Source organism: Lissotriton vulgaris, unplaced genomic scaffold (genome assembly GCF_964263255.1).
Source record: "Lissotriton vulgaris unplaced genomic scaffold, aLisVul1.2 SCAFFOLD_2511, whole genome shotgun sequence".
Classification (NCBI taxonomy): Eukaryota; Metazoa; Chordata; class Amphibia; order Caudata; family Salamandridae; genus Lissotriton; species Lissotriton vulgaris.
The window spans coordinates 240,242-261,341 of NW_028244933.1; the positions used below are offsets into that span (position 1 = coordinate 240,242).

A 21,100-nucleotide genomic window follows, 5' to 3' on the forward strand; every position below is an offset into this window, starting at 1 on the left:
GATCTTAGCGCTGCCGAGGACTCGCAGGGTAAACAAACATTGCCGCCATTTCGTGCCGCACTCTGAGGCCACGCCCCTTTCTACAAGGCCACACCCCCTGAGTACTTAAGCCGCGAAATCCAAGCGTCTGGTCAGAAGACCTTTTCTCCTGAGGCGGAAGCCGGGAGCTACAGGCACGAGCACTCGCTCTTTTTTAAAATACTTTGAGAGTCACGATAACTTGTACTTTGGCTAAAATTACGATCTGACAAACCTGTGTGAGTGCGTGTGTGTTGATTTTAAAAACCTCACCTTCCCACAGCTCCACTCACCCGCCCACAGCCTCACAGCGGATCTTAGTGCTGCCGAGGACTCGCAGGGTAAACAAACATTGCCGCCATTTCCCGCCGCACTCTGAGGCCACGCCCCTTTCTACGAGGCCACGCCCCCTGAGTACTTAAGCCGCGAAATCCAAGCGTCTGGTCAGAAGACCTTTTCTCCTGAGGCGGAAGCCGGGAGCTACAGGCACGAGCACTCGCTCTTTTTTAAAATACTTTGAGAGTCACGATAACTTGTACTCTGGCTAAAATTACGATCTGACAAACCTGTGTGAATGCGTGTGTGTTGATTTTAAAAACCTCACCTTCCCACAGCTCCACTCACCCGCCCACAGCCTCACAGCGGATCTTAGCGCTGCCGAGGACTCGCAGGGTAAACAAACATTGCCGCCATTTCCCGCCGCACTCTGAGGCCACGCCCCTTTCTACGAAGCCACGCCCCCTGAGTACTTAAGCCGCGAAATCCAAGCGTCTGGTCAGAAGACCTTTTCTCCTGAGGCGGAAGCCGGGAGCTACAGGCACGAGCACTCGCTCTTTTTTAAAATACTTTGAGAGTCACGATAACTTGTACTCTGGCTAAAATTACGATCTGACAAACCTGTGTGAATGCGTGTGTGTTGATTTTAAAAACCTCACCTTCCCACAGCTCCACTCACCCGCCCACAGCCTCACAGCGGATCTTAGTGCTGCCGAGGACTCGCAGGGTAAACAAACATTGCCGCCATTTCCCGCCGCACTCTGAGGCCACGCCCCTTTCTACGAGGCCACGCCCCCTGCGTACTTAAGCCGCGAAATCCAAGCGTCTGGTCAGAAGACCTTTTCTCCTGAGGCGGAAGCCGGGAGCTACAGGCACGTGCACTCGCTCTTTTTTAAAATACTTTGAGAGTCACGATAACTTGTACTTTGGCTAAAATTACGATCTGGCAAACCTGTGTGAATGCGTGTGTGTTGATTTTAAAAACCTCACCTTCCCACAGCTCCACTCACCCGCCCACAACCTCACAGCGGATCTTAGCGCTGCCGAGGACTCGCAGGGTAAACAAACATTGCCGCCATTTCCCGCCGCACTCTGAGGCCACGCCCCTTTCTACGAGGCCACGCCCCTCTACCGAGACCTCCTCTCTCTATAAAATATGTGCATGTATCGAACGCGCAGCGGGCGAGTGCAGCGGGCGCGACGTTTGCGCGCCGAAGGTGCGCCTAAGGCAAGCCCGTCTGCGCCCGTCCGTCCCAGCTCCGGGCCTAGGGCCAGCCATGCTGTCAGTCCCTTACCAGCCCCGAGAATCACGTGGACCAGCACACAGCTACTAGACCTAGGTAAGACATCCTGCTCATCTCCCATCACTTGTAGCTTTCCTCTATCTTGCCCCTTCCGGCACAATTGTCCAAATTGTCCTTTCTCCCTCTGTCCCGACTGGACTCGTACCAGGAACAGTACACCAGCAACTAGGCAACCCCCCCCCCACCAACACCTACTCCATGGGTTTGGTGAATTGTCGCTCTCTACCCAGCCACGCCAATGACATCTGGCTTTTACTGTCTACCTCATCCTGGGACGCACTGTTCCTAACAGAGACTTGGATTAAAGACTCCTCCAATCCTGATATCGCCCTAGCTCTACCCACTGACTACAGTTTCACGGGACTCAGCCGTGAAGGCTCCAAAACAGGAGGAGGAATTGCGGTGATCCTAAAGAAGCACCTGAAAATCACCTCACGAAAAATCTCAAACATTAATCCCATTGAAGCTCTGTACTTTTCAATCACTGACTCCACCTCAGCCGTTTGCTCAGGGATTCTGGTCTATAACCCCCCGAACACCCCACAACCTGCTGTCCTAGAGCTATTGGCTGTCACAGCAGATCTCTCCCTCAAACACCCCCACTTCATGGTACTGGGAGACTTCAACCACCACGTTGATGTAAGTAGCTGTAACCGCGCCTCCCAACTCCTCGAATCTATGCAAAACATCAATCTTACGCAAAAATTAAAAGGCCCCACTCATAAAGCAGGTCATACCCTCGACCTTATTTTCTCGAACAGCGAGAAACTCAAAATACTCCCTTCCCTACCTCTACCATGGTCCGACCATTTTCTTATACCCTTCGAGACACCCATGACTCTAATTACAAAACAGGAGTCCTCCATCAGATCTCAGGGCAGAAAATGGCACAAACTTACACTTACTGCCCTAGAACCAAACTACCATAACAGTTTAATGCCCCTCCCGGACGACCTCAACGAAGCAGTGCGTACACTAAACAGCGACCTCACGTCCGCTATCGAGAAAATCGCACCTCTTCAAAGCCTTTCCTCCCGTAGACAACAACCATCGGCCCCATGGTTCACCGAAGAACTACGGGCACACAGAAGAATGTGCAAAAAGCTAGAACGACAATGGAGACAGAACTATGATACAGGAGCTAAGACCCTCTATCGGCAAAGTCCTAAAGAGTTTCGCAAACTCAAACGCCAATCCATGAGCACATACTTCTCCGAAACAATTGCCAAAGCAAAAAACTCGACCAAGGCCCTATTCAATATAGTGAAAGAATTTACTTACCCCAGCGCACTCTCCACTCCAGTGCCCATGTCACAGACACTATGTGAAAACCTATCTAACTTCTTCGAAGAAAAAATCGCCAACATAGCGGCAGCGATCCTTCAGAAAGATTCCGATACCACCAAAGATCCAACCCCCAACAGCACTCATGCATTTACCGCATTCCAACCACTCAGCAAAGAACTTGCTCTAAAGCTGTTTCAGGAATGTAAATCTGGTTCACCTCTGGACCCAGCCCCAGCTCTTATCATGAACGAAATTGCCCCCATCATCATTAACCCCCTATTAGACATCTGGAACTCCTCATTACTCACTGGGGTTGTTCCCTCTGACTGGAAACACGCCATGTTAATTCCACTTCCCAAAAAAAAACGGCGTTGATCCTTCCTGTTTAAATAACTACCGGCCAATATCACTTCTACCCAAGCCCGCTAAAGTTCTGGAAAAAGCCGTCCAAAAACAACTGTCCCACTACCTGGAATCCAACTCCTTATTCCACGACACCCAATCAGGCTTTAGACCAGACTACAGTACTGAGTCGGCGCTACTCGAGGTATCCGAATCAATCCGCGAATGCACGGACAAGGGAGAGGAGGCCATGCTGGTCCTCCTCGACCTATCCGCGGCGTTTGATACCATCTCACACGACAAACTTCTGACTCGCCTGCAAGAAGTTGGTATCGGCGGGCCCCCCCTCGCATGGATAAAATCTTTTCTCACAAACAGAATACAGCAAGTGATGCTGGGACCTTTTCTCTCCTCCAAAAAACAGCTTATCTGGGGCGTCCCACAGGGCTCTGCCCTCAGCCCGCTCCTTTTTAATGTGTACCTCAAACCTCTGGCTAAAGTTGTTGAATCCTGTGGTGTCAAAGTAACCTTCTACGCTGACGACACCCAACTGGTGTTCTCCTTCAAAGAACACACTGAAAAATCTTTCAACAACTTTCGCCTCTGTATGCTCAACATCGCCACCTGGATGTCCGCTAACAACCTAAAACTCAATACAGACCAGACCGAGGTCCTGTTCTTTAATCAAAAATCGCCTATACCCTCCAATCTCTGGTGGCCGTCTGAACTCAACCCCCCCCAGAACCAGTTCAAACCGCCCGCAACCTCGGCTTTCAATTCAACACCTCCCTCTCCTGCAAAACTCAAATCAATAAAGTCACCTCAGCCTGTTTCGGGAAACTTCGAATGATAAAAAAAATCATCCCATACCTACCACTTGAGTCCCGTAAAACGGTAGTTCATGCCCTCATTACTGCTCATCTGGACTATGCCAACAGCCTATACGTAGGCGCCCCTACTTACCTCATCTACCAACTTGCAAAAGTCCAGAATGTTGCGGCCAGGCTAGTCTGCAATATCCCCTACCGTCATTCCATCACACCCCACCTAATCAAACTACACTGGCTCCCAATAAAACTCTGTATTCAATTCAAGGCCTTAACACTGGCCTTCAGAGCACTCAATGACCGAGGCCTAACCTACCTACGTCGCAGAATGAGGTTTTCCCAAGCACCAAGAAACCTGAGGTCCAATCATCTTCGCCTCATGATCTGCCCCCGCTTTCGCCTTACACGTACAGGAGGAAGGGCCCTGGCAGTAGCCACTTCCAAACTGTGGAATCAGCTACCCACAGAGTTAAGATTCCTGACGTCCGAACCCCAATTCCAAAAAAAACTAAAGACCTGGTTATTCTCACAGATCTAAAAGATCCCACTCTACTCCTTCTCGACCCTCTTGAGACTATGTCTTCAGCGCCGGGACACCTCCGTCGGAGGTAGCTGTGCGCTCTACAAAATTCAAAATAAAATAAATAAATTGCAGAATCTTTTTGCCAAAGATGCCTGATCTGTCAACAGATCAATCCGAACAGAAAAACAGTTGTAAGCTTGGGAACCATAGGACGGGAGGGTGGTCCTTTTACCAGGTTACAGATGGATTTCATTGATATGCCTCCTCCACAACAGATTAAGATATGTCCTTGTGATAATCTGTCTGTTTTCAAGATGGGTGGAAGCTTTCCCGACTTGTCACAATGATTCAGTTACTGTGGCAAAATTGCTTTTGAGAGAGATCATACCTAGGTATGGATTTCCAGTGACGGTTGAAACCGATCGCGGTACACATTTTGAAAACAGATTGTCACAGATGATTTGTGAAGCACTTAGTATAAAACAAAAGCTGCACTGTGCTTACAGACCAGAAGCATCAGGTGTTGTTGAGCAAGTCAATGGTACTATCAAAAATAGGCTTGCTAAAATGTGCTTGGCTACAGGAATGAAGTGGACTGACGCACTTCCACTTGTCTTAATGTCTTTGAGAAGTACTCCTGACAGAGAAACTGGTTTAAGTCCTCATGACATTCTCATGGGCACAGTAATGAGACAAGCATTTGTTCCAGTTGGAAGGGTACTTAGCATTAATGATAGCGCAGTTATGGAGTACTGTAAAACTCTGTCTGACGTAGTGACTTCTGTGTTCCATCAGGTGAGAACTGAAGTGCACACAAGAGAAAAGGAGCAGGCTCATGATCTTTTGCCAGGAGATTGGGTGAGGACAAAAGTTCATCGAAGGAGAAATTGTCTGGTACCCAGGTGGCAGAAAGCGAGACAAGTGATACTTGTTACAACAAATGCAGTTAAGTGTAAAGGTCTGAAAAGGTGGATACACGCCAGCCATACTATTCGAGTGCCACCACCTGAGAATTCTGACGGAGAAGAAGATACAACAACTGATTCAGACTCTGAAGAAGATCCTGAAAATCCAGATATTGAAGATCGACAAGAAAGTCAAGATCTGGAAAATGCAGATGTGAATCAGGCATCGAATGAAAAAGGTCTAGAAATTGTGATACTAGACTCTGAAAATGATGAGGATCTGCTAGAAAAAGGAGCAGATAAGGAGTCTGAACAAGAAGTGAATCAAGATCAGTAGAGTATTGAAAAGCACACTGGAAGCTCTGGAAGAAGGAACGAAAATTCTGAAACTGGTGGTTTGGAAGTAATTCAAGAAGAAGAAAAAGAAGACGAATTACCAAGTACCAGCTATAAGGATTATGTTCCTAACGGAGTGAAGCTGCCGAGTGAAGTAGCACCTGAAGCTAAATTTCAAATTTCAGGCACAGAAGATGAAACTGATGAAGAATCTAAGGTGAGAGAATTAAGAAAAATCAAGCAGGAAGAAAATAGAAGTGATTAGTAGTAGGGGAAAAAGACCATTAAAGCCAAACCAGAAGTATAAGTCACCTGAATGGACCTATATTATTATCCCACCAGTAGTGAAAGTGAAAGGTAGTAGTCAGGAAGAAATAGATGACACAAGTGATATTGATTGAATTTTAAATTTGAGGTTAGAATTGTGATTGATATAATGTCGAAGAAAATGTGTTAGGTGACAAAAAGGTCGAAGAAATTGTGTTAGCTATAAAACACATTGTAAGACGTAAGGTCGAAGTAAAGCGGTTAGTGGATTCTTAAAAAAATCAAAAAATAAAAAGGGGGGTGTAATTTTTAATTTTAGTGATTTTTAAGAATTTTAATTTTTGATTTTTGTTTTTTCTGAAAGGCTCTTGTCTCAAGTAAAGATGCCTAATTAATATAATAATTTGAGATGTTCAATCCTAAGAAGGTGTTGCAAAATGTCTTCTATTTGTGTGATTGAAAAAGAAATTAAACAAACATTTTTAAACTATAAAAAGAATGGGCGAGATAAGGTGCATGGCAAGTTAGCCACCGTGCAGTTCTATAGGGGACTGAACTTAATCCCAGGGTTTCAAACCTACCTTGCGAATGTGTCTCGTCCCTCCCATCAATTTGTGTTAACCCGAGTCAGATTGGGTATTGTACACCATCTTGTTGCATTCCCAAACCAGAAAATAAGATCTGAGACTCTCTGCCCGTGTGACAACACTTCACGCCAGAGCTGCTGTCATTTTCTACTTTTTTGTAAATGTTATCACTTTTTAAGGGTAAAGTATCTAAAACCCATCTTTTTAAAATACAATATCCGATCTTCAAAGAGCGCTCTAGTACTATTATCTTCTCTAGAGAACGTGGATATTTGTTTCTTTGTTGCTACTTTTCTTCTGAAATGTACAGCTGCCAGGAAGAGCATAGTGCTGCTATAACTTTATATATTCCTGTCTGTACATGAATGTCTTTTTTATGCTGTATATAGTATTTTAACCCTGTTTTATGCCCACAGTATGTAAACGTATGGTCCATTTTGTTCATATACCAAATTAACCTCCCCGTGTTTGCCCGAGCCATATTTGATCTTTTGCTTTAAAATGTACAGCTGCCAGGAAAAGCACTTGGTGTGATAACTATATTTATTCCTGTCTGTACATGCATGACCTCTTCCATAGCTTTTTAGCTCCATTTTATATCTCTAATTATATATTGTTGTCCAGTGTATGTCAGTATATGTTCCCTTCTTTTTTTTTATGTACTTCGCCTGAGTATATTTTGAGTCACTTTGTCTAAGAATTACCACATATGCAATGAATTGTTTTTAGCTGTTTTGCCTGTATGATTTGTATTTCTCAAATCGAATAAAAGCTTATGACTTGACTTGTGTGATTTTATTAATTTTGGTCTGGTTAAATATAGCTGTCATTTTCCCCTTTGGAATTGACAAAGAGATATACAAAGCTAATATGACTAGTAAAGCTGAGACTAAACAAGCTGTTCATGATGTAGCAGGCAAAACTAATAGAGTTATTGTGCACAAACCACAGATCCACCAAGATAGATCTGTTGGTGATTTTTCTAGCAATACTTTCTCTAGACTCTTGTCAGAATATGTCAAGGTGATGAATGTCAAAGAATGCTACGTTTGTGTGAAATTACCTGCTTCAGTTTTGGAAGGGGTTACTTATAATATGCTTCCCCTTACTTATGGCATAACTTGTAGTGTATTAACAAGCTTGTTTTATGAAACAGGTCGGTTGGAATATTATTATTCTGACTTTGATGAAATCTTTGCAAATCTAAAAGTTGTAAATAGCTTAAACAAAGTGAGGCCTGCGAAACAGATGAGGGAATTTTTCTTAGTGACTGGTGAACTCAATTATGAGTATGCGTATAAAAATAATCTAACATGTAAACTGAGAACTGAAGAAAAAACTTTGCTAAATATGGTGGAAGAGAGAAGAGCAATCTACCAGAGAAACATGATGACGAAACATACTAAATCTAAGTTTTGGCAAAAGGAGGATGAGAAACTTAATGGAAGAAATAAAAATGTTGCTATTAACATAGATAAACCTGATAGAGGAAAGCTTTGTATTAGGAGAGATAACACACTTTATGATAAATTTTTTGTGGGTGCAAGTCAATGTGAAGATACCTATCGTATTATAGGGGGTTGGGGATTTAAAGGGGGCAAAGATCCGATTTTTCCTGGAATTTATTTCATTTGTGGGAATAAAGCCTATTACAGTCTTCCCGACCATTGGTATGGGACCTGTTTTGTTGGTTTAGTTTTCCAAAAAATATTCCATGTAGATAGAAATTTAAAGGGCTCATTTGAAGTTGGTGATCACCTGAGCAGATTTAAAAGAGAAAGTTTTTCAGAAATTATGAGAGATATATTTGGTGCAATAATACCTATGGTGGGAATTACCCTGAATGCAAATAAAATCAGAAACGTTTCTACAATTGTTGACAGATTGTCATCAGTCACAGCAAGTGGATTTCAATTAGTTGATACTGAACTTGTTGCCATGAGATCCATGGTAATGCAGAACCGCCTTGCTTTAGACATTCTGCTAGCAAAAGAGGGAGGAGTCTGTGGGGCATTGCATGTCCAACATTGCTGTACATATATCCCAGATAAAAGTAGCGATATAGAAATGTATATAAAGAATTTAACAGAAATACATACTGAAATAGAACCTGTTGAAGATAAAAGTTTTACAGAGCGCTTGGCTAAAAGATTCGCAACAATTACAAATTTTTTATTGAATTGTGCTTTTATGAATGTTACTATGTACATTCGAATAAAGTTCTTTTGACTTGACTTGACTTGACTTGACTTGTGGAGAATCCTGGAAGCCTAAAAGAAGAAGGTTTTTATTTTGCTGCTTTTTGTGCTTTGGCTAGATAACATAATTAACTTGGTTAATATTTAGCAAAGGGGAGGGAAACAGTATGGGTTTCAATTCTTTAATTAATTACTGTCTTGTGTTTCTTTAAATACTAGTTCTCGTGTGGGCCCAAGAAAATGGTTGACTGGCAGTGCTGGAAAATGCAAAACTTGACTAGAGTGAAGCCTTCACTCATATACAGAAAAAGAGTTTTCTTTCCAAACAATGGAATAATAAGCGGAACTGTTTTGGTTTAGTTGTACGTGTTCTTAGAGAAGAGCACCAAGGACAAAAAAGCCTGAATCACCTGCCAAGATTAGGAAGTGAAAGGTTTCGTGTTCGGTGAAATGTTTCTTTTCAGAGGAAGCTAGAAGGATGGAATCTAAGAAAAATAGGGGCTTATGATGTGCCCCGGACTTGGTCAGAAAGTATGACATGAAAATGGTCTGGCATCTGTCAACCAATGGGAGCTCTGATGGCAAGGAAAAGTGTACTTTTTGAGAAGATTAGCTAGTAAGAAAGGTATAAAATCTGGCCCTACAGAAAGGGGGCTCTTGCTTCCCGATTCCAGAATGATGTGATGACAGACTCTTGGCGCACGTAAAGATAGCAGCCTTTATCATTTTATTAGGTGAAGTGAGTTTTAGACAGGGAAATAGAATTTAGGGAATGGAAACTTTATTTTGCTTTAATTCATGCTAAATGATTTACTTTGAAATGTCAGACTAATAAGCCCATCCTTGAATGATGCTTTCAAATTGCTAATAAAATAATGATTTCTGAATAAAGAATACTCTTTCCTTGAATTAAAATAAAGTTAATAAAATAGATTTTGAAATGACAAGCTGGTCTTGTTTATTCATGGTCTAGTTATCATTATTAGATCCATTCGCCTATGTGACTTAATTAATGTTTTGTGATCAAAACCATGATTAATTACATTGAACTGCAGTTGTATATAATCTTTGAACAGAGTGTTTTATTTAGGTCACATGATTCAGTCGCTCACAAATTGTCTCCTTAGTTTATGGGCCTAGGTAGTGATTTATGATTAATGGTGAGTATTGTGGAGATGAGTAGCGTTTGTGAGACAGTTTTTCATTAGGAGCGCTGGATCACTGCCATCTTACTTAATAGGCTTCATCATGTTGTGGTTTTGACTAAATTCGCATCAGAAGTGCCAGCTACCTCTTCACATTAGCCATGCAGTGGTCACCCAAGATTAATGGACATATTGGGATATATACCTACATACCACATGTGATTGAGGTCATAGCTAGGGGGTAAGTTCATATTGCCCCTTTTTGCTATACCAGTTGTCTAGAGCGACGTCTGTAGGGAGGATTGATGGCTGATCCACTCTTTTAATATTTTGGCAGCTACAAAGTTAAAGAACTCCATTAAGAAAATCTAAGTATAAATCGTCAAAGGTGCTAGAACATATGACCATTGGCAACCCTATCTGACATAGGATTTAGGTAAGCACTAATGTAGAACAAGAGTTATCTACAGCACTCTTGTTTCAAGATATAGATTTCTTTGTAGACTATTATGATTTTACTCTTTTGACAGTATTCTTTCCATCCATTTTTAGATGTCTGGATAGTACATTGCCCTATAATTAGAATGGTTTTGGATATAACTTTAGAATACATGATAGAAGAAAAGAAACCAAAAGCTGAATGCCTGTTTGGTAAGTTAAATCTGTATTGTCCAGTTGGATCTTTCTTTAAAGCAGTTACATAAAAATCACTGCCTACCGTCTAATGACAAGTTCCTTCCGTTATTAATTAAGGATAGGACTACATAGACAACTTAACATAGGACCTATGTAGCCATCATCTAAAGATAGGACCTGACATAGGATCATGTTAATCAGTACACCCCTTTTTCTATAAGTATGTTTGGAAAAATTAGTTGTTTAAACATGTATGGGCATGCTAGTGCACCTCGATAAAAGTATGCTTGGTAAAATGAGTTGTTCAAACATGCATGGGTATGTTACTGCACCTTGATGTAAGTATGATGGAATGGCCTTATTGTTAGCTTTGTGTCTTCTGAAACCTGAGTTATGTGGGAAGGTGGGATTTTCACTTTTTTGTTAGTTATATTGTTTTGGACAGTGCTTTTTTGCATTTGTATCATGGATATATGTCTATGTTGCTTCTTTTTCTGTTTTAGTATGCCACTGGTAGAAACACCCTGAGGAAGGTTAAACACCGAAACGGGTTAGTGACAACCATGTCATATAACCAGTGTTTCCCTTAAAATATTTTGGTGACAACCATGTCATATAACCAGTGTTTCCCTTAAATTATTTGGAATTGACATTCAGTTGGAGTGTTGTATTGATTATTTCATTGCACTTTACAAAATGATGTTATTTTTGTCAATTTCTCAGTGTGGTCATATTAATAATGAAAATGATTTATGAAGGTTTTTTCAAATATATGACATTAACTTTGTATATATATATATATATATATATATATATATATATATGAGTCTTTTTAATATATTTTGATATCAATCATATAAAAAAACTTTGTGAAGAGAAAAATAATAAAAAAGATATATTTTTGTAATATACATGTGTGCATTACATTCATTGTTTGGATAACCATGATATACTTGCAGTACAAAGGAATAAGTAGCACTTTTGCCCAGTGCCAATTTCTCTTTTTCCAATTATAGGCTCATTGTGAGCCTTAAACAGCACAGCCGTGGGATTGCCAGGACACATTCCTACAAAAGAAGGCATGCACCATGTTGTGCATTCCTTTCCGAGCAGGAACTGAGGTGCAAAACTACAGGGGGTACAACATGTGCCTCCCTGCATGCATCCCCATGCACAGAGGCACCCCTTTGTTACCTCACCACCACCCTTTTCATGGCAAATCAAAATGGGTTCAGCGGTGCCGATGTGGCACCATCAGCATATTTTGTCTTCAGTCCGCTGCCAGACCACCGCAAGAACTGCAGCTGTAGCAGTGGTTCAGTGGCGGTCCAATTGCCACACTTATAATACTACGGACAGTCCTGCAGTGTGGCGGTTTTTGGACCACCACCACGACTGCAGCGGTCTCATGGATCACCACAGTCACAATAAGGCTGTTAGACATTCTACGGCATATGTTCCCCACAAAATATTTTCAAAGTAATACAATACACACATTCATAGGGAGCATGTTCTCCATCTAAATGGCTCACAAGGCTGTAAAAGTCAGTACATAGATTTAGTGGAACCCAGCTCAATGTCTTGTTCAGCAACAAATCTGATCCTAATCACAAATTACTATTTAAAGTATCTATCAATGTAAAATATATCTGTAAGTGGCGATTCAGAGAGTTTCATGCTCAAGTGGAACTCTGGATGTACAAAATAGATTGTCTGCTCTTTGTAACCAGACTCAATGTTTTGAAAACCAAGGGTCACTCATAGCTGTGCTACTTTGAGTACCCAGGTTGGCTAAGTGCTCTGTACCTGGTAAAGGCCAGACCTCTCCGATGTTATGATCTTGGGAATCAACACATTGGGCCAGGCCCGATTCACAAAACACATACACTCCAGGGTGGATACTGCCACTCATAATGAAAGCCACATGAAGGGTGTCATGTCAGCCCTCTTCATCCTTTGGTCTATTCAAATGTCATTCGCATTTTGCTTCTGCCCACCACTACAAATGGCATGGATAAATGTATCAACCCACTTCAGGCATTAGTTTGCACTGTGAGTGATGGCTTCCCACCTGCTTACATGTGCACATGGTGCAGAGCAGGAATATTGACAGAGAAATATAGTGGGACCTAAATATTGCAGCCAAAATATCGTGGGGAAGAAATATAGACAACAAAAAAATAGTTGATAAGAATATCGCCTGACAGGTAAATAATATTGATTACAAAAATATCGTTGTAATAAATATAATTTACAAAAACCTAGTTCAAAAAAATATTGATTTATTAATAATGTTATGTATTTTAGTGTTTTTAATGAGAATTGTTTGTCATTTTATTATATGTTTTCGAATTTTACTAGTTATTAATATATTTCAAGTTTAATTCTGCGTATTTAGTTCCGTAGTGGGTTGACAGGAGAGTACAGTGAGAAGTGATTTAATTATATATATTTAAATATTAATTTATAGTAGTTAATTTTTTTTTAATTATAATATTGCGTTTTTAGTTCTATAGCGGGTTGTGGGTTTATAGGGGAATAGGGTGTGAAGTAATTTAATTATATAAAATGTATTGAATAAATAATGTGTTAATTGATTAATTAATAATAGTTTAATATTTAGTTGTTGTTAATTAATTTCAACTATTAATTACTTATGTTTATTGTTTAATTAGTTTTAGGTGTGTGTTGTGGTGTTTATATGTGTAAATGGTGTGAAGGGCGGTAAGTAATATAGGGCATCATTAGGATAGCGGGCGGACTTTGTCCGCCCGCCATCTTCACGGTAAAAGGGACCGCCCGCCATATGTGTGGGGGTCCCGTCACACTGGCAGGCGCATCCTGCTTTTTTACATTGCGGCGGGCGCTGCTTTTAGCACCGCCTGCCGCAATGCCAAAAATGCATGTTGTGCATGCGCATTCACAACGTGGCAGGCACCCCGCGATGCCTACCATGTTGTGCATGCACATGAAGGGGGGTACCATAGGTACCCCCATGTGCCCCCTCCAACTCCCCAACATCCTGGGGGCCCGCAACTGGCACCCATCCTCAAAAACCGCATGCCTTTCCATGGCGGCGTTCTCCCTCCCGCCTTCATCCTGATATGGATGGCGGTGTCTAGCAGACACCACCACCATATGAAACTCTTTTCTGCCCGGTCGACTTGTCGACCGGGTGGAAAAGTGGCAGACAGTCTTCCCGTCTGCCACGGTCTCCCCAACCATACTAATATGGCGGGGAAAATGGGTGGCGGGCGGGCTAGGATGTAGGGCGCATTGCCACCGCCATGCGGGCGGTGGCGATCCGACCTACATCCTAATGGGTCCCTAAATGTTTATTTATTAATTCTTAAACATTTTTTAATTCATTACCATTAATTAATTAGTAATTACAATTGTGTAATTAATTGTAGGTGTGTGTTGTGGTGTTTATATGTGTAAATGGTGTGAAAGGTGGTAAGTATATAATTTTGTATGATTAATTTATAAATAATAATACATTATTTTTTATTAATTAATTAGTAAATATTAAATGTAATTGTGTCATTAATTTTTGTTTTTTGTTGTAGATATTATAGTATTAAAAAATGTGTAATGAATTATGTTTCACTATCTTTGTTAAATAATATATTTAAATGTATACATTAATTATGTTAATATTGAAAATTAAAGTTATTAAAAATGTTGATGCTTTTGTTTTTCATTGTTTTGTGATCCAGCTCTTCCCCTACTGTTGCGCTCACTGAAGTGGGAATAGTATTTTTTACCCTTACGCTATCCAACGCTTTCCCTACTGTTGCACTCATTGGAGTGGGAATAGTAATTTTTACCCCTCCTCTATCCAGTGTGCGATGGTACCAGGTCACAAAGAGGAGCTGTCCCTAGGGTGGAACTAGGTGAAAAGCGTAATTAAGTAGAAACCTCTCTCAGTGGGCATGGGCCCAAGTTTTGGAGAAACCGTTTGGGTACAGAAACACAGCGCATTTAGCAAAGCTGTAAAACATGTCTTTGTTAGCAGGACTGACGACTCATTAAACAAGTATCACGGAGTGGAGAGGATGTGGCGCAGCTGCCAGAGCTGCTGACTCGAGAGATGGAGATCCCAGTTCGAGTTTCGGCTGGGCAAATCACGTAATCTCTCCACTGATACGTTGAGCTATATAAATCTACTGCAAGACAAAAAAGCAGAAAGAGGCAAGAATGTATAAAAGAAATAGTTCCATCAAAGCGGATGTTAACAGTATTTTGGCTACGGTAAACCGAGAGGAGAAGCAGCCAAAGAACAAGCATTGGTAAATGCAGGAAAGTATGCTACAGCCACTAGAAATGGAAGAAAAGTAAGTGACAAGCACAGGAACTAATGAAAAGACCGGAAAGAGAGGGTGCGGGATGTAAGCCCCTTTTAAATTTATATTGAAGACAATAGATATCACAAGAAACCTAATTACTATTGAATTCTGCCAAAGCCATTATTATAACTTTAGGGGCCTGGAATAGGTTGATTTTTCAGTCTTGTAGGAGTGCAATAATTAGTAATTGTGTTGGTACTGCCAGTGGCAGTGCTGGCAGTGGCAATATCTGGTGCAAGCTACAGAGGCCTCCTGATGAGGGCACAGGCACTAGTTTGGTTTTTAAGAATTAAGCACTGGGACCTGCAACGTGTACTTGGATAGGGATAATTTTATCCTCCCTTCTGTCTGAGGAAATCAATCCCATGCACAGCAAGTAACTGCATTCTAACCAATCATGCAAGGCGTTTTTTTAACAAACTGTGTTACCGATTGAGTTAATCTTGTAATTCTGACTATGCTGATGTGCCACAGGAGTAGCGTTTGCCTGACTGAGTCTACTTCTGTTTCTTCAGATTTCTGCAGATCACAACAGCAGATATTGGAGTAGGGAGATTCCTATGTTAATATTATACTGCTTAAGTCATAATGCCCTTCTGATATGATTTATTATGATCATTTAACGTCTTTGTTGATGTCCTTATGAATGTGTACAGGATGAAATCCACTAAAACAGAGGGCTCACAACACACGCCGGTTTGAGTTTAGACTTGCGGCAGGGGAGTCCTGACAAAGGTTCTAAAACAGCTAAATTGGTTACCACTGGGGGACAGAATTAAATTCAAAATTGTTTGTATAACATCCATAAACATTCGCTATGTCCAGCAAGATTACCTAAACTCTACCTTAAAATATCAGGAGAAAAAAAACAACTGAGAAGCAAAGATGTCCTCCGCCTTAAATCTAAAAATCCTAAAAGCCCATCCTGTCAGCTGCCAGTCTTTTTCTGGAACAGATCCATTTCTCTAGCACTCACTTTCAGCTGAAACGAGATGCCAAGATGACCTACTGCCAACTTACCAACAACTTAAACCTGTTATTTTTGTACAAAAGTTGCATTAGGAGCTAACCAGGACCCACTCCCTTTCCCATTTCTATTCTTTCTCCTAGAACTCTCCCTTTTTCTCACCTCAAATCTTTCCAATGTTCTGTCTACCTAATCTTGACTTAGCTTTCCCTTTTCCTCCATCTTCTTCTGTACTAGCTATCCTTCCATCCTTATCCCCTTCAGGCTCCTCACTTCACTATTCTGTCTCTTCCTACTCTTACCACTATACACCTTCTTTGTCCTTCACTCCGTCCTATCACTTCATTCTTGCTCTTCTGTGTCACCTTTCCCTGTCACTACCTTCTTTTCCCTTTAGCTGGCTCCACTAAAGTGCATCCCAAGATTCTCCCTCAAAACTACCATCTCCAGTTTTAGCCTTACCTCCTTCTCCCAGAGTTCTGCTAAATGATGCTTCAATTATGCCTCTTGGCCTCCTCTCCCCACTTATTACCCTTTCCCTAGACTAAATCTGTCCAACTGCTTTGCACTTTCCCTTGCTCTCCTTCCTGCTGCACGAGTACTATGCCTGAATGGTCACAAATGACTACTAACTAACCAGATATTCGTTCCCCATCACTCTAAGGTAAAAGGAGTTGCCCATCCCTAGTGCTGTCCATCGACACAGTATGACTGTACAGGAACATGCCTTGCGAACTTTTAATCACGCCAGTGTAATCAAAGTAATTTCAATAATTACAAATTCCTTGTGATGCATAATTACTGGATTAAGCCAGCTTGAGTAATTAAGAGCAATTTGGGGCAAAGATCCCACCGCAGGAGCTCATGAACAAGGAATTTAGAGAGAGCGAGCAGCTGCTGGCTACTGCTGCAGTATTTTGTGTTATTTACTTAGCGCAAAATGCATCCTTGGGCCCAATTTGAACGTGAGAGTGTATTTTGCACTAAGAAAATAGTGCTAAATGCTGGACTACGCTTCTCACATAATTTCACATAATTACGAATAACTTTGCTGTAATTGTGAGTAATTAAGCTACAGAGTATTACTCCAGTTACGCCCAGCCCTTTACAGGATTCTGTCGCTGGTGCCATGCAGAAGGTTACACACCGACACAGCCCAAAGAGCCTTGCACTGCTTTGCATGCATGGGATTCCAAGCACACCACATGAAGATCAGACCACCCGCCATTTTGGCTGTCCTGGTCTCTGCCTCGCCTCTCCACAGACCCGCGGTCACTCCGAGCATGGTCGTGACGCCACCCATCCATCGGCGGCGATCTGGGAGCTGGAGAGTCGATTGCTGCCCCCAACACCGCACTGAAGCACGAAATAGCCCCCGATCGGCAACAATCGCCTGACTCCAAAATGGCGTCCAGTGTTAAAAACGGCCGACGGAGCCGATCCTGAATATCTGGGGGTGTACTGCACCATCGGGACAGAGGTGAGCAGCGGACCACGCGCTTCCAGGGACAAACCTAAAGGGATTTTCTCTCTCTGCAGCAAGGACATAATCAACACACGAGGGTAATCACCCAACCGTTGCTTTGGACTGCCTTTCTCCCCCCGGACTTGCAGCACTCTTCCTGGACTTTCAGACCTGGACCTCTGTGTTCCCCGCCATTTTCTCTCTATGTCTCACTTCTTCTTCTACCTTTCTCCTCCGCCTTTTTAGCGATCTCTCACCTCCCCCTCTCTGTCCTAGTGACCTCTCTATTGTCTCTCCTGATGCCTACTTGTGACTATCTGCTTCCCTCTCTGGTTTGTCTCACTTTCCTGCCCTTCTCTGTCCCTCCCTTGGTGATGTGACTTTAAAACCAGTCTTATCCCCTCCCTATGTATATAGAGATAACTCTAATCACTAGTATATACAGTAGATGTGACTTTTAGAGTATATCCATGTGTATCCCCTCCCTATGTATATAGAGATAACTCTAATCACTAGTATATGCAGTAGACCGTTGTGCTCTCTTCCATTGCTATGTGACTCTTAGAGTATATCCAGGTGTATCCCCTCCCTATGTATATAGAGATAACTCTAATCACTAGTATATGCAGTAGACCGTTGTTCTCTCTTCCATTCCTATGTGACTCTTAGAGTATATCCAGTCTTACCCCTTCCCTATGTATATAGAGATAACTCTAATCACTAGTTTATGCAGGAGTCCGCTCTGCTCTCTACCATTCCTATGTGACTCTTAGAGTATATCCATGTGTATCCCCTCCCTAAGTAGATAGAGATTTCACTAGTATATGCCTAGAATATATCCATTTGTATCTCCTCCTTATGTGACTTTATCTCTTGTACATTTGCAATTTTTTTTCTGTTTGTACCTTTTTATAACGCATGTAATCCTAAGTCCGTATGTTTTCAACTGGTTCTTATGTAAGTCAAAAATTTGCAAATTCGTTTTGTACCGTCAGTCCTTATGTTTGAAACTGGGTCCTATGTAAAGCGCTCTGACACCTTCGGGTAAAGTTCGCGCTATATAAAATTGCATAAATAAATAAATAAATAAATAAAAAATTGACAATGCTTGCTTCCATTGAATGGCTGGTGCTTGTTGTCCTGCAGCATTACTGCAGCATGCAGGTGGCCCCTCCCACCACGTGGCACTTACTACAGTCCTGGCTTTACAGTGAGCAATGCTTTGTATTCTGTCTTTTAAGCAATACTTAGCTCTGGTAAAAGGAGAATGACAATCCAAGCATGCGATGTGCTATTCCCTAAAAATCCCGGACAGCCTGAAACTGTCATGCGTGACAACAGATCACGGGACAACGGGGTTTTCAAGAGAAAAGTAGAAAATAAAAAACAGGAAAATGCAAGGGAAAAAACCCTCCGTGCTTTCCTCCACCTAATATGGTCCCTACCAGCACTTAAATGATTTTCCGAAAAACAGCGTGATACCTGTCCCGGAGCTCTCCGTGCTTCAAGCCCAGTTTGGTGCACTCGGCTTCCTCCAGGGCGACCCCTCTGCAGGACTTGACGGGGTAAATAAAGAGATGTGAGACCACCCCGACCTGCCGCCGCGCCCTTCGGCTCCTGCGCCGCTTCCTCCAGAGCCAGGCTGCGGCCAGGCCCACCCCGAGCGCCGCCGCGCAGAGGACGCCGGTCCGGTGCCGAGAGAGCAGCTGCCCCGCAGCCAGGAGTCCGGGTCCGGGTCCGGGTCCGGCCGCCATTGTCTCAGCCAGACTCAAGCAGCGCACCGCAGGACGCTCGAGCAACACCGAAGTACGGAGGGTTCTCGCAGAGGCTGCTCCCGAAGGGGGCTCGAGAGCCGGCGCCATAACCAGCGCTGCGCCCCTGGACACAAACAAACTAGTGGGGGCCGGTTCTTGGCGCGCAAAGTGACCAGGAGCTAAGGAAATGCCGGCCCCTCCCCCAGCGACGGCCACCGAAGAGGCGCCGACACCCCCGGCCAATGGAGGCCCAGGCGGGCTACGAACTTGCCAATGGGCATGGGGCCTACCTGGCCTGGAAGGCGAATGGGGGAGGAATATAAACGCTGCTTCCCCAGGCAAGCTCTTATCTTATCGGAGCGGGGGAGCAGCACCGGCGGCGGAGCACAGATTCTTGTCGAGTCAAGATGAACCCCTGCACGAAAGGGCCAGCAGGAGCAACCGCCGTCGCTGAGAACATTCACCCCGCCCGGAGCAGAGCAGGGTCCGCCAGGGGCAGAGCAAACTGAGAACCGGAGACCCGAGGCCAGCGGCGCCAGTGAACTTACTGGTTATCGCACGCCGCCAGGCGAACCCTGCTGCACGTATCAGGGGCGTTGGGGCACGGGCGGAATTACGGTAGACTGCAGCAAGCAGGTTGGACCCGAGCCCCGCAGCCGATCTTCGGCCCTGAACACGGGCTAGAACATAACATAAGCACGAGGGGCAAAGTCCGAATGGCGCGGACAGCATGATTGGATCCTCCGCCACAGAGCTGACCCAGGTATCATATTGCCTTTTTCCTCGTGGCAGGAGCGGAAGAACGGGGGCAGGGCTGGGAACCCCTTCACCCTCTCCCATGGCAAGGAACAAGCACAGACTGGAGCAAAGGAAACACAGGAAACAGCGGGATCAAAGGAGCGTGAGGGGCGGCAATGGTCGGGGAGCCTGAAGCACTGAAGAGACCCACCTTGATGGCCCCGGCTGCCTGCCATGCCTCCCGCCTTCCCAGCAAGCCGCAGAGGGGGGACGAAAGTGAGACATCTGCGGTGAAGATCGTCAGTGAGGACGTCTTGGGGCAGGAGTTGAGAAAGGCCCAGGAAGTCACAACTTCCAGCACCGACAGCCTGAACGGCAGTGCGCAGGAAAGGAGGCAGGTCGGTGCGGGCGGCGGTGCCCCCGAAGCGTGGTAATAGAGGTAAGCTCAGCAGATCGGGGGGGGGGCAGCATAGCTTAAAACGGCCACTGCATACTAGATTGCGTTCGGGGCAAAGCAACAGGCTAGCTCTCTCGTTAGGCAGGAAGGGGCTCCGTATAAAGGGAACCTGCAATAGAGTAATGGAGGATTAGGGTAGTCACTTGCCAGCCCCGTCGTTAGGAGGATGAGAACGCACGAGAAAGGGCAATTGGACTCTTACCAGGCCGTGTGGGCAGCATCGTCACGGAAGCGAGCTCAGCAGAGCGGGCGCAACATAGCCGCGACGAAAAGCTGCCATGGTCTGCAGTGATCCAAAAACGCACCAATAGCGTCCGAGTTTGAGGCAAGATAGACTCACCTTATCGCATAGTAGGAATGGCGCCATAGAAGGCGGAATGATGGACACGGCGGAAACCCTAGCAAATCGGCCCGAGGGTAGAATGGCAGGGAGAGCGTTGCCAGGTTTAAAATAAGTCATGGGGCCCTCGTAGTAGAGGACACACACAAGCGGAAAGGGAGGAAATACATTTGTCTCCATACGGGGCCCTCGTAGTAGAGGACACACACGATTGAAAAGAAAGGGAGCAAATTTGCCGCTGTATAGAAAGGTGCGAAATGCTCAAGAATCAATAGTGCGCGGAATGCTCAAGAGTCAATAGTTCGGGAAATGCCCAAGAATCAATAGTGCGCGAAATGCTCAAGAGTCAATAGTGCGTGAAATGCCCAAGAATCAATAG

At 43.7% G+C, this 21,100-nt stretch overlaps 1 protein-coding gene across 1 annotated transcript in view; it reads right to left on the reverse strand.

The window, feature by feature from the left end:
- LOC147666690 (mitochondrial amidoxime-reducing component 1-like) overlaps positions 1–19,228 on the reverse strand; it is a 220,710-nt gene extending 201,482 nt beyond the window's left edge. Inside the window, exon 1 of the mRNA XM_086948963.1 lies at positions 18,915–19,228. Coding sequence (XP_086805089.1) covers positions 18,915–19,186 — 272 coding nt within the window. The 5' untranslated portion in view covers positions 19,187–19,228. The remainder of the gene's footprint in view (positions 1–18,914) is intronic.
- Between the last annotated feature and the right edge of the window lie 1,872 nt (positions 19,229–21,100).